The sequence below is a fragment of the Balaenoptera ricei genome, chromosome 2, assembly GCF_028023285.1.
Source record: "Balaenoptera ricei isolate mBalRic1 chromosome 2, mBalRic1.hap2, whole genome shotgun sequence".
NCBI lineage: Eukaryota > Metazoa > Chordata > Mammalia > Artiodactyla > Balaenopteridae > Balaenoptera > Balaenoptera ricei.
Genome location: NC_082640.1, coordinates 31,619,299 through 31,633,048, shown reverse-complemented (window position 1 = coordinate 31,633,048; position 13,750 = coordinate 31,619,299). Strand labels below are relative to the sequence as shown.

General features: G+C 40.9%; 2 protein-coding genes across 2 annotated transcripts in view; both read right to left on the bottom strand.

Moving 5' to 3' along the window:
* Nucleotides 1–13,750, bottom strand: part of ENTREP2 (endosomal transmembrane epsin interactor 2) — a 257,220-nt gene that overhangs the window by 107,911 nt on the left and 135,559 nt on the right. The window contains exon 3 of the mRNA XM_059915335.1: nucleotides 7,099–7,209. Within this exon, the coding sequence (XP_059771318.1) occupies nucleotides 7,099–7,209 (111 nt within the window). The remainder of the gene's footprint in view (nucleotides 1–7,098; nucleotides 7,210–13,750) is intronic.
* Nucleotides 9,557–10,920, bottom strand: NSMCE3 (NSE3 homolog, SMC5-SMC6 complex component). The gene has a single exon (XM_059915334.1). It carries the CDS (start codon nucleotides 10,805–10,807, stop codon nucleotides 9,968–9,970), a length of 840 nt encoding a protein of 279 aa, XP_059771317.1. The 5' UTR covers nucleotides 10,808–10,920; the 3' UTR covers nucleotides 9,557–9,967.

The window sequence follows — 13,750 nt, the reverse complement described above, 5'->3', positions numbered from 1 at the left end:
TTGTCCTGTGGAAGTGGGCCCTCAGGGGAGCTGTGTGCTGGCACGCAGGCCTTGGGTCTCTGTGAAAACAAAGATGCTCTAAAAACACCTGTTTGAAAACAGGCTTTGGCCTTGTGTCAGGTGCTCCCCAGGCACCTCTTCTGTGAGAGCAGGGCAGCCGCAGTGGGTGACAGGCAGATGGAGCTGCCGGGCCTTCTCCCTGCTGCGTCTCCTATCGTGTGTCCTTCTATGAAGCTCAGTCAGGGATTAGGTTAAAAGCCTAATGCTAAGTACGTCAGACAGAGAAAGACAAATACTGTATGATTTCACTTACATGTGGAATCTGTAAAACAAGACAAATGAACAAACATAAAACAAAAACAGAGTTATAGATACAGAGAACAAACAGGTGGTTCCCAGAGGCGAGGGGATGGGGGTACGAGAGAGATGAAGAGGTACAAACTTCCAGTTGCAAAATAAATGAGTCACAGGTATGAAATGTACAGTATGGGGAATACAGTCAATAATTATGTAATATCTTTGTATGGTGACAGATCGTAACTAGACTTATCTTGGTGATCATTTTTGAAGGTATAGAAATATCAAATCACTGTGTTGTGTAACAGGAACTAACACAGTGTTGTAGGTCAATTATACCTTGAAAACAAACAAACTCATAGAAAAAGAGATCAGATTTTACAGAGGCGGGGGTGCGGGGAGGGGGAATCGGGTGAAGGTGGTCAAAGGGTACAAACTTCCAGTTATGAGATAAATGTAATGTACAATATGATACATATAAATAACACTGCTGTACGTTGTATATGAAAGTTGTTAAGATAGTAAATCCAAAGAGTTCTCATCAAAAGGAAAAACATTTTTTTCTATCTTTTAAATTTTGTATCTATATGAGATGATGGATGTTCACGAAACTTATTGTGATGATCATTTCATGATGTAAGTCAAATTGTTATGCTGTATGGGGAAAGAAGCTAAAAAAGGAGTTGATATGTGTATATGTATAACTGATTCACTTGGCTGTACAGCAGAAACTAACACAACATTGTAAATCAATACTCCAAAGAAAAATTTTTTAAAAATCGTTATGCTGTACACCTGGGTACACTGCTGTATGTCAATTATATCTCAATAAAACTGGGGAAAAAAAGCTTATTGCATTGCACGGTACTGAATGCCTACTGAAACCCATATCAATCAATGTAAAAAGTTAAGAAAAAAATACGCTCTATAAATATTCATAACGAAGGGAAAGAACCTTTATTTTCACAGCTTATGTGGCTGTCCACCTAGAAACTAAAAGATAATTTTGAAAAACTTTTAGAGTTAACAAAAAATTTCAACATACAAAATATACAAAAGTCAACAGCATTTTGGCTTCCGGAAAGATGGAGGAGATGTACTTTTCCCTATTCTTCTGAGTACAACTAAAAACACTGGACATTGTATATAAAACATACATTAAAGACTCCGAAAAGTAAAAAGAAGACAGACTGGTTATGGACTTCGGGACCCAGAGAAGGGCACAGTGGTGAGTTTCCTGAGTTTTTTGGTTTTGCTTCCTATATCCCAGACTTGGAGATGAAAACTCAGAGCCTCCCAAATTCCGTGGTGTTGAAGGAGGCCACGTGGGGAGCCTGGGCTTCCACCCACCCCTGGCAGTAAGGAGGCCCCCTCTGCTCCCAGGTAAGGTGGAAAGTCAGGGCTTTCAGCACTGCCTGGCGGTGATGAGGCCATCTCCCCACCCCATGTCAGTACAAGCCACTTGGGGAGCAGTAGGGTCTACCCTTCCCAGCCAGAGAGGTATCAGTGGAGGCTTTCTGGAGAGCTGGAACTCCCACCTCCACGTAGGAGAAAATATTCAAGGTTTAGGGATAGGCAAAGAGTTCTTAGACTTGACACCAAAACCGTGATCCATAAAAGCATCAATTGATAAATAAGACTTCATCAAAATTTTTTAAATTTACCCTGCTGAAGACCCTATTAAGAGGACGAAAAGACAAACTACAGACTGGGATAAATATTTGCAAACCACATATTCAACAAAGGACTAGTATCTAGAATATAAAAGAACTCTCAAACCTCAACAGAAAAAAAAAAAACGGAAAGAAAATAAGCAAAACACATGAACAGACATTTTACCAAAGAGGATATACAGATAGCAAAGAAGCACATGAAAAGATGTTTAACATCATTAGCTATCATGGAAACACAAATTAAAACTACAATAGGGCATCACTCTATGCTATGAGAATGACTAAAGTAAAAAAAAGTGACAACAGCAAATGCTGATGAAGATGCAGAGAAACCGGATCACTCGTACATCACTGGTGGGAATGCCAAAAGGTACGGACAACCTACAGAGCAGTTTGGCACCTACCATACAACCAGCAACTGCACTCCTGGGCATTTATCTCAAAGAACTGAAAATTGGTGTTCACACAGAAACCTGCACAGGAATGTTCATAGCAGCTTTATTCATAATAGTCAGAAGGTGGAATTCGTTCGGATGTCCTTCCACAGGTGAATGGTTAAACCGGTCCATCCAATCAGAGCAACACTGCTCCATGGAATAAACAGCGAGAAACTATCAGCATGTGCAACAGCCTGGATAAATCTCCAGAGAATCATGCTGAGTGAAAATAGCCAGTTCCAAAAGCTTACAAATTGTACGATTCCACTTATATGACATTTTGGAAATAAAAAAAAAAATAGAAATGGAGTGTTCTAGTGGACGAGCGATTGCCAGGCATTAAGGAGGGAGTGGGGGCAGAAAGGAAGTAACTGTGGCTATTAAAAAAGCAACAGGAGGGGCCTATAACGTGGTAGAAATGTTCTATGTCTTGACTGCATCACTGTCAATATCCCAGTACGATACTGTACGATACTTCTGCAAGATGTTACCATTGGGGAAAACTGGGTAAAAGCTACATAGATTTCTCTGTATTATTTCTGTGTGTGAATCTACAGTTATCTCAAAATGAAAAGTTTAATTAAAAAATCAATAGCTTACCTATATTATAGCAATAACCAATTATAAAATAGAGTGAAGAAAACTACCACTGACATTAGCATCAAAAACTACAAACCAACTAGGAATTAGTAGAAGATGTTTAAGCACTGTATGAAAAAGGCTAGAAGACTTCCCTGAAGGCTGGAAGAGACATAACCTGGTCCTAAATCAAAAGACTTAATATGATAAAGATCTCAATTCTTTCCCAATTTACCTCTACATTCAATTCTGCTTCTATTAAAAATAACTCCACCGCACTGATGACCAGGGGGAGCAAATTAAAACACAGTGAGATGCAATTTTTCATCCTTCAGGTTGGCAAACATTTTCAATATTGGTGACATCTAATCTTGGCAAGGGTTGGACGTGCTCGTCTCCAGGGACCGCAGGCAGAAATGATCGTGAGTACAAACCTTTCTGGAAGGCAACAGCTGTCAACATTTTAATGCATTTACTCTTTGTGCCATCAATTCAACTTTTAGAAAGTATCCTTCATAGATAACACACAAACGTGTCCATAGATTAATTTATAAAACAATTAAATCCAGCATTATTTGTGACATAAGAAGAGACCACTTAAGGGCCCTGCAGTTGGGGACCTGTGAATTAGTGTGTAGAATTTGCATCCACAGAATATAATGCAGGAGTTAAAAGGATGGACTAGATCTGAGGCTATTTCTCTAATTTACATACAGAAATTTCCATAAGGGTACATGCTGACACGGGGGAGTTAAAAATTTTACACTTCTGTATTTTGGGAATTTTACAATGGATACATTTCTTTGGTACTTTAAGTTTTCAGATAAATAAAACAAATACATTTCTGGCCAAACTCATCAGGAAAGGAAGAGAAATATACAACAGTATGAAAACAAAAGAAATAAGGACATAATGTTACTATGGGTATTTTAAAAACAATTCAATGCATTACTTCATATTAAAATGTGAAAAGGCCAATACAAAGAAAAAATGTTAATTCTGACAATTGATATTGTCAAATGTGGCTCAAAAGCTGAGAAAGAAATAGAAAAAAATCTGGAAGAATAGAAATTTATGCCTAATAACTTTTTAAATAAAATAGTTCTAGGTCCAGAGAATGCCAAAAGGTACGGACAACTGGCATTTATGTGCCAGTATCCATCAAGGAACAGAAAATTCCTTAGATTGAAGTTTCTTAACTAATATTTATGAAATACGATAATCATGAAACAAAATGGGGCAGGAGGAAAATGAAAGCTCCAAATTAACTGCATTTATGAATACAGATGAAAAATCACAAATAAATCAGAAGATAGCATCTGGTAATATTTTAAAAGACTGTGAATCAAGGATAGAACCAGAGTCTGCTTCAACTAAAGGCTGTTGATACCAAGCTAGCTTAAAAACAAAAATACAAACAAAACCCCTTTTTATTTCAAAAAACTTGAGGAAGGAAGAGTGGCAGCAAGAAGTCAACTCCATATTGAGTAGTTAGGGTCTCCTTGGCCACTGTCACAATATTCTCCAGTAAATTCATACATACAGGATATTCATATACTTATATATCCGAATGGTAACCATCAAGGCTTGGACGTTACTGCTGTCATATAATATAAAGTTCCACATTCTTTCAGGTTTCAAACAACTTCAAAATTGAAGTGTGGTTTCCCTAGCCTATTCATCTCCAAAATAAAGTACAACCACAGCCCTTTGTAGCCGGCTTGATTAAGAAAGCAGATATGGATCAATTGCAAGTTTTCCATGGGTATTTTTGGTTAGAATGTAGCTCTTTAATTCCCATGTGTGAGATATTCTACCCTGACTCCAAGAGACACATTAATCTCTGAGCAGAAAGTGGGAATAATTCAGTTCAACCCATATTATTTAATGCTTGCTGTGTCTAAGTCACATTAGGTATTTTAACGTGCAAAAAGTTTGTTTCTATGATAATTGTCACTCAGAGACATACATTATTTAACTTGAGGAAAGTAACAGAATATGTCTACCAAAATGTGTATTATATGGGATTCAGGTATCTAAATTTTCAGAAGGTAAAAATGATGATCAGAGAGGAAATTCCAGATTATTCAAAAATAATTTTAAAAGTTACATTATTTACTTTTAGAGGGCACACAGGGATTAGTTTTCATGACCTATTTCTATTTCCCTAATTGTATGCCTATTACGGTTTTCATATTTAATTTTTTTGTCATTTTCTACATTTGTTTCAAATGAATTTCTTCATAGAACTTAAAAACCACATAAAATTTAGTTTTATACTATGTGAAATTAGGCATAAGCCAAGTTCATTTTCACTGAGAAGAAGATACGTAATAGGGAAGAAGAAACCTGACTCCTTATTAGATCTATTCCTTTAGCTCTAACCCTTGTGCTCTGTTGCCTGTACTTAGTCATGCTGGCTCTGCACCTTTTGTAAAAGAATGTTGCCTATAGCCTGAAATATACAGGAGAGCCTATTCTCAGGACTCTGACCTTTAAGAGTCCATTCATATAGGGATAAAAAGTTGCAGAACAGAGAATAACATTTGTGTTGTTGGAGGTTTACAGGAACATTGTGACCTGGCCTAAGTGGACAGCTGCAAGAACAAAGGATTCCTGCACCAAGAAGTCTGCAACCTCGCCCTTCCCTCACCTTGCCTTTAAAAATGCTTTGCTGAAACCCTTCCGGAAGTTCGGGGATTTGGTGGGTACAAGCCACCCGGCTCTTTGCTTGGCCCTGCAATAAACCTTTCTCTGCTCCAAACTCTGATGCATACAGATGTATACTGATGCATACAGTATAGGGAAACAGGGTCTGAGATTAATACCAGGAGAAGTCAACCTTTCAAGACTGGGCACTTGCCTTTCTTTTGGATCTGGACCTCCGGGCACTGTCACTTCTTGTCACCCCAGTCACTGTCTTGGAAAATTGGAATCAGAGAAAAAAATGGCTAATCCTGTGTAGGTTGCCAGATTTTACCATATTCACCACATTTAGTACTTAGGAAAAGAGAGGCTACCAAGTTACGAACAGAAGTTAGCAAGTCGCCCTTTCTGATGGTGATGGGGCTCCAGGTTGTGTCAGTTCTTGGTAGTCCTGGGGAAATGCTGCACTACAGCGAGGATACTCTGTGTACATCATATTGGGATGAAATATGATCAGTGTGAGCTCGCCCACACTGAAGAGAAAATAACAAGACTAAGCTCTCAGTTTTGGGGACTCAGTAGGTGCTTCAGCACTCAGCCTGCACCTTACACTAGACTTGCTGGCCTTGGTAGATGAGGAATGTAAAGGGCAGCAGCTCCCCTTTGAACCTGATGGCATGGCCACTAGAAATGTAGGCACTGCCCTGCTACAGAAAAGCTTCGGGGAGTTCAGCATAGCCCCTGACCTCTCAGAAATCACGGCCACAGGTTGGCAAGTACATGGGCAGCTATGAGGGGCATGGCTCTAAAGGGTAGCCTTGTGCCTTCTCTAAGTTAAGGAAAAAAACGCCAGCACCCCCATACCCCCAGCAGCCAGGGTCACATCAGGGGTCACACTGCACCTGTACTGAATGTCATGGGACGCACTCTGATTTCTGCACCAGCCACACGCACGTGTTACCGAAGCAGGAGCCAAGTTATGATAAGGAATGATGATTACATTCAACAAACCAAAATGACCCCCTACCATGTCCATAGCACACCATCTACGGTTTTCCTAGATTGAAAAGATAGTTCTCTTTTTTAACTGAAAAATGAGAACTAAATTGTTTGGATGCACTCATTATCAAGCTTATATGTATCTCAGCACTTAAAATTGACTTATAAAATTGATTTTTAAAAATTCAGTGGAGACAAAAATCAATGCTACAAATATTAAAATAAAATCGTTACTAAAGACATTTATTTTAAAATAGCATTATACTAACATACTATTAGTAACTGACTTATGAGTAGAACCAGTTTTAATTTGGGAGAATTTTTAAAAATGAATCAACGTTAATTCCTTAAACAACACTAAAACATCAGAATAAATCCAAGGATACAATAAAATTATTTTTGAAATCATTTTCATTCAAAATCAAAGCCTATGCCCTTTATCAAAAGGTCTGCATTTCATTACTCACCAACTGACAGCCTTCTAGGGAGTTGACTAGCTGAGCGTTCTGACAGGAGAGAATTGAACCAGCCAAATTCAGCATTACACATACTGCAGAGAGCAGCATGAAAAAGGTTATCTGGAAACAAACCAAACAAGAAATTGATTATTCACTTGGAGAGACTCGAAGGAAAAATTATTTGGCTTTCAAAAAGCTTTCAGATGATCCAGTAATTACATGAATAACATTTTTATGTTTTCAAGGAAAGTATTATTTATTAAAATTTCAAATTCATATTACCTTAAATCAAATAAAAAAGGTAAAGTCTCTGAAAAGCCATAGCCAGCAGCCATGATTTTATTTGAAATATATTGTAAAATATTTTAGAAGCTAAACTTGAAAATACTATGCATTCTACAGTCTCAAAATAGTGTTATATAGTCTCAGAAATAACAAGTAATAAATTACTAAAAAAAATCAAGTGAAAGAAGTTTATTTATTAGAATGCCTTTAAGTTTATTTCTTTTTTGTTATGGAAAATTTCATACATATGCAAAACCAGAGAAAACAGTGTAACAACGCCCCACATACCCATCTCCCAGCCTGTAAATGTACTCCATATTTATTGAAAAAAATCTGCATGTAAGTGGACCATGCAGTTCAAACCTGTGTTGTTCAAGGGTCAACTGTATATATTATTCATATATTAAACATTATATTGTATTAACTAGACAATGGCACAATAGCCACAAACTCTTGACACCTCTGGGAAGGGTGAAAAGAAACAAGGGCTTGATCTGGTCTGTAATGTTTTCTACTTTAAAATTTGAAACAAAATGGTAATCCACTGATGGTAAATTGTTAACATCTCTACAAGAAAAGTGTGGGGAAAACATGTGCCTCAGATATAACTGACACTGCATAGTGGGTAATGATATTTTCCGCCCCGTACAGATGAAAATCCCAGCATTAGAACACCCCAGAGGGGAAAGCGGTCATTGAGTAAGCAGAATGCTTAGCCAGAAGGTAATTCATCCACTGAAATAAATGCAAACCAAGAAGAAATGCTTTTAAGGACCAACTATATTCACTGATAAAATAAATGCAAATTCCAGTTCAACAGAATAAAGTAAAACCGTCATCTAACCCATTGCTCCACACCACCACATACCCACCAGATTCTTCTAGATGACTCTAGTCCAGGGTTGATCAATCCACATTTTTCTTTTTTTAAGTATTTACCTCATTTCATGGTTAATTTGCAGTACCTTCCCCCCAAACAATCATACTTATTCACCGGCTGAATAATTATCTGTTGAACCTCTGTATATAAACTGCATTTTGCCAGAGGCTATGGAGAGATACAATGAAAGGCCACTATACCAGCTTTTCTTCAGGCTCATTTAATCCATACAACAAACTATGATATAGTTATTGTTTTTCCCATTTTACACATGAAGAAATTGAGATTGAGAGAGCTTAAAACCTATGCCAAATCACCATGTTGCCACAGCATGAGTCCTAATTTGAATTCAGTCTGTCAGACAACCTCGAAACCCCATATGCTATTCACTACACTACAGAGACCTCTCCAAGCTGGGGTAGATCTTACTTTCTGCTCTTACTGTTTACGTGGGCTCTACTCACCATATACCATGAGTTATGTTTTTCCATAAAACCATACAACAGAGTCAGACTAGAAGAATACTGTCATATTTTTGAACCAGTAATTCCAATTCGAGGAATGATTTAGAACAAGATAATGAAAGAAAATCTTAAAAAAAATTTTTTTAACTGCTCCAGACCAAGAATAAACAAATTTTAAGGAACAAAGTAACAACTAAAATCCCCCACAGCCTGGGACTGTGCCAAGATCTCTAGGTGTACTTCCCTATCTAATTATCACACTACCACACACAATAACATGCATCATCAACACATTTTACAGGTGAGGAAAGGTCTGTATACAACCTAACCTGCTTAAATTCCTACAGCCAGTTATGCAGAGGGAGGCTCTGAACCCACGTAGTCTGATTCTCAAGTAGGTATGGTTAATCATTAACACTTTTCTGTGACCCACAGAAAGAAATGTATTTTACATCATGATCCAATATGCACACACACATAAAAATAGAGCAACTTCCACAAAACACTATTTATCTGAATGATACGTGGTAAACATTATTTTTCTTTTTTTGTTAAGATTCTGTTTTTCAGTCATGAAATCTTCTCATGACTTATGGTTAAAATAAGTCCACAATGCTTACCTGCTTCAAAAACACAGTGTTTATTATAACTATAGTAGCAAAAAAAAAAAAAAAAAAAAAAACAGAAAAAAAAGGAACTAAATGGTCAGCCACACAAAAAATTATCTGGAAAAAATACAATGCATACATTGCTTAGAATGACTCATAACACTTATACACATGGAAAATATATTTTTAAAATAGCTGTGCTAAGATAAATAGAGATATAGGCAGTTACATTTTAGTTTTCAATTTATAGACTTTTATTTTTCCTTACAGAGTTGGGTAGTCCAGAGGCCAGACAAGAGCCACTTCGCTTTATTTCCTTGGCATGAAAGCAACTTATTGACGTGTTCTTTCTTTTAAATGTCTACTTCCATAACATGGTACAAAACTTTCCAATTCGCTTTATAAAGCTAGCAAGATTTTTATACCAATAAAAACAAATACAGACAGTAAGACAAACCAAAAGAAATCATCCCTTAATATTTTTATAAATGAAAATTCGGAACCAAAGTGACTTATACTATCACAAGAAGAAAAGATTGCAAACACATCCTAAAACTACTACACACATTTAAGGGTTACAGCAAGATGCTTCCTCCCACCCCCAGCCCTTCCCCGGGGTCTCTCCGAGTCTGTCTCAGGTTTCAAGAGGAAGGGGCTGGGGTTGGGGCCGCAACCCCGGTCTGGGGTCTGGCCCTGGCCTCCTCCTCCGCCAAAGCCTCACAGTACTGCGCCGGCCAGTCCTTGGGATCCTGATTGTGGACTTTGGCCACGAACTTGAGCACCTTCATCTTGCTGGTCTCCAGGTTGGTGCGCGGGCCCCACTGGAGCTCGTAGTCCACGGGGTCCGTGTGCGGGATGCGCCGGTACTCCAAGTACCGCTGCCGCACGAAGTCCTCGGTGATGAGCTTCTTCGGGTCCCCGAAGATGAGGTGCTTCTTGGTGGGGTGCACCCCGAGGCGCCGCAGGAAGTCCCAGACCTCGGTCTCTTTGATGCTGTTGCCCTTCATGAAGATGAGCCCCAGCACGATCATGAGCAGCCCGGTGGTGGGCGTGCCCTGGTCGCCGCGCATCTCCGCGTCCTCCTCCACCGGCTCCAGCGTGTTGACCAGAATGTAGGTGTTGCTCCGGGGCTCCAGCTCCACCAGCCGGTACCCGAACACATACTCCAGGCGCTCGGCCGCCCGCCGCAGCAGCTCGGGGAGCACGTCCTTGTAGTCCCCGACCACGTGCCGCAGGATGTCGGTGCGACGGATCGGGATCTTCCTCTGGTCCTTGATCAGCAGGAACTGCACCAGCTCCGCCACCTTCAGCTCCAGCTGCTTCTGCGACCGCGGCCCCGGCGCTGAGGGAGCCTCGGCCCGCCGGCCGCCCTGCGACGCGGCGCCGCCCGGCCCGCGGGACGTGCTCGGGGCCTCCTCGCCGCCGCCACCCCGCTCGGCCTGGGCGCCGGCGCGGCCCCGGCTCTTCGGCTTTAACGACATGTCGCGGCGGCGGTACCCGCGCGAAGCGGACACCTCGTAACTAGCGGCTGCGGGGATTGTGGGTCTGCACGCAGCTCCTCCTGGCGGCTCTGGGCGGGGCCGGAGGGGGCGCGGTTGCGTCACAGAGGCTGCGCGCTGCGTCAGGGGGCTGCGCGGTTGCGTCACGGAGGCTGCGCGCTACGTCATCGAGGCCGCGCCGTGTCTGGGGGTCGGTCTGGCTCGGGCGGCGGTCGCGCGGTGGCGGTGTCTCCGCGCAACCCTGCTGGTCCCAGCCGTGTGTTTTATTAGAATTAAGTGTCGTCCTTACCAAACCCTGAAGATAGAGAACAGGAAGCAAAGGTCCTGAGCGAGTGTGCGGCTCACCTTAGACCGCACAGCTCAGGCCAGATCCGTAGAAAGTGAGTATCGAGAGCTCTGAAATCTGGACTGTTTGTAGGTGGAGGAGACTCCCAGGAAGAATGTGGGAGAAAAATAAGGCGAAGAGCGTGGAAGGGAAGTAAAAGCATTTCTTTCCGCACAAAACTAGGCATAAAAAGGATAAAAGACCCTGAGGACTAGTTTGCCGTCGCCAGTCCCCCCCTAACCATTTCCCACCAGTTACTTTCTCTAAAGCCCCTGAGTCTGTTCAGAAAGAATGGTAAAGGCAAGCCTTGCCTCGCAAGCGGGCTTTCCCCATCTTTTCACCATTTTAGCATTGATACTCTGTGCATAATAAACTCCAGCCGGACAGCTGCGTCAAAGCCATCCCAGAAAGCATATTTTAGTTAGGTCTGGTGAGTTTATCTTTTGGAAAGCACATGCTCATGGAAATTGCCTGGGCCCACACCACAATTTTAGCAGAAATGGCTAAGAGAACGCTACCAACAGAGAACCGTGCTTTCTCAAGAGATTACCGTTTAATTTTGGACATCCCTGATCAAGAATTGCAATCATGTGAATCTCTTAAATGTCTTAATATATCAGCCTTAGGACTCAATGAGAAAGAAATGAGAAAGAAAAGAGAACCCAAAGGTATAATCCCTCATAATCTGTGACGTGCACTTTATATAAATATATATGTATTTTAAAATTGTGCAAGTCTAATAGCCAACGTGAGTCATTCCATTAACTCATACCATTTGCAGTCTGCTGCCATTACTTCCAGAGCTCAGCAAATGTGTTCCTTTTCTATTAACTGACTGGCAAAGAAGAAACTGAATTTACCTCTTTTTTAAAAAAATTTATTTTATTTACTTATTTTTGGCTACGTTGGGTCTTCGATGCGGTGCGCGGGCATTCTCTAGTTGCGGTGAGAGGAGGCCACTCTTCGTTGTGGTGCGTGGGCTTCTCACTGTGGTGGCTTCTCGCTGCGGAGCACGGGCTCTAGGTGCGTGGGCTTCAGTAGTTGTGGCACGTGGGCTCAGTAGTTGTGGCTCGTGGGCTCTAGAGTGCAGGCTCAGTAGTTGTGCACGGGCTTAGTTGCTCCACAGCATGTGGGATCTTCCCGAACCAGGGCTCAAACCCGTGTCCCCTGCATTGGCAGGAGGATTCTTAACCATTGCGCCACCAGGGAAGCCCCCTCTTTGTCTTTTTTAAAGCTACCAGAGGGCTTCCCTGGTGGCGCAGTGGTTGAGAATCTGCCTGCCAATACAGGGCACACGGGTTCGAGCCCTGGTCTGGGAAGATCCCACATGCCGCGGAGCAACTAGGCCAACTAAGCCCATGAGCTACAATTACTGAGCGCGTCTGGAGCCTGTGCTCCGCAACAAGAGAGGCCGCGATAGTGAGAGGCCCGCGCACCGCGATGAAGAGTGGCCCCCCACTTGCCGCAACTAGAGAAAGCCCTCGCACAGAAACGAAGACCCAACACAGCCATAAATAGATAAATAAATAAATAAATTAAAAAAAAAAAAAAAGCTACCAGAAAGTGGGTAAACTCTAAAGAACCAAATCAAATTGAGTTTCTCTTTAATGCAAATATATTCAAAGGAAAGCAATTCAAAACACATTATTTGAATACTAACATCAAAACACAACCTTATTAAAATTTCATTAAATGTCAGTAGCATAAAATTTTTGTTGTAATTCACTATGAAAATGCAATCTGATAATGGCGCTGGAAAAGAACTAGTAAATGTAAAATGATATTCCGTGTTGTGATGCAAGAATGCTAAAATCTGGTAAACTATTAGTAATAACTTTCTGTTCCACACAAGATCTAACAATATATCCTCAAGCATCAGTCTTAATGGCAGAAGCCTGCTAAGGAAAACAAATATATCATCAAGGCACTCATTTCTTTTTTTCCACGAAGAGAAAATCCATCTGCTTCAGTTTCCTTGCAAATTAAAATTTAAACTCAAGTTCAAAGAAACCTCCGACAATTGAGAATTCAGCAAAGGTCCCTTCAGAAGGATCAGTTGTACCCTGAATTTAAAAAAAAATCAGCAACCAAGAAATAACAGAGAAATGGGAAATAAGATGTAAGCCATTGTCAACAGCTGGGCTGTTTTTTTTAGTGTTTTTTCTTGTTACCAAGTTAGTTCCACAGGTCTTGCGATCCCTGTGACTGTGTGAAAATCAGCAGTGTCCATCACCAGCATTTTTACCCAGATAGCATCTTTACCCATTTTCTTTCACTCAAAATGGGTGAAAGAAAAATACCAGTTTTAAGTCTTAAAACACCTCTCTACACTGTGTCCAAAAGAATGCAGGTGGGAAAATACAGATGTAAAATGATAGGATTAGAATGAAGTTTTAGGCATTGCATGGAGAAGTCACCCAGGCCCACATTCCACCTCAGATTGACACAGGAAGCCATGGTGTTTGCAGAAAAATTGTTATGATGATGACGGTAGTAAGAACAACACTAACACTAATAACAAATATAAACAGCAGCAGCTAATGATTACCACAGAGGTATCCGGGGGTCAGACCTTCTTCTAAGTGGTCTAGGTGTTACTC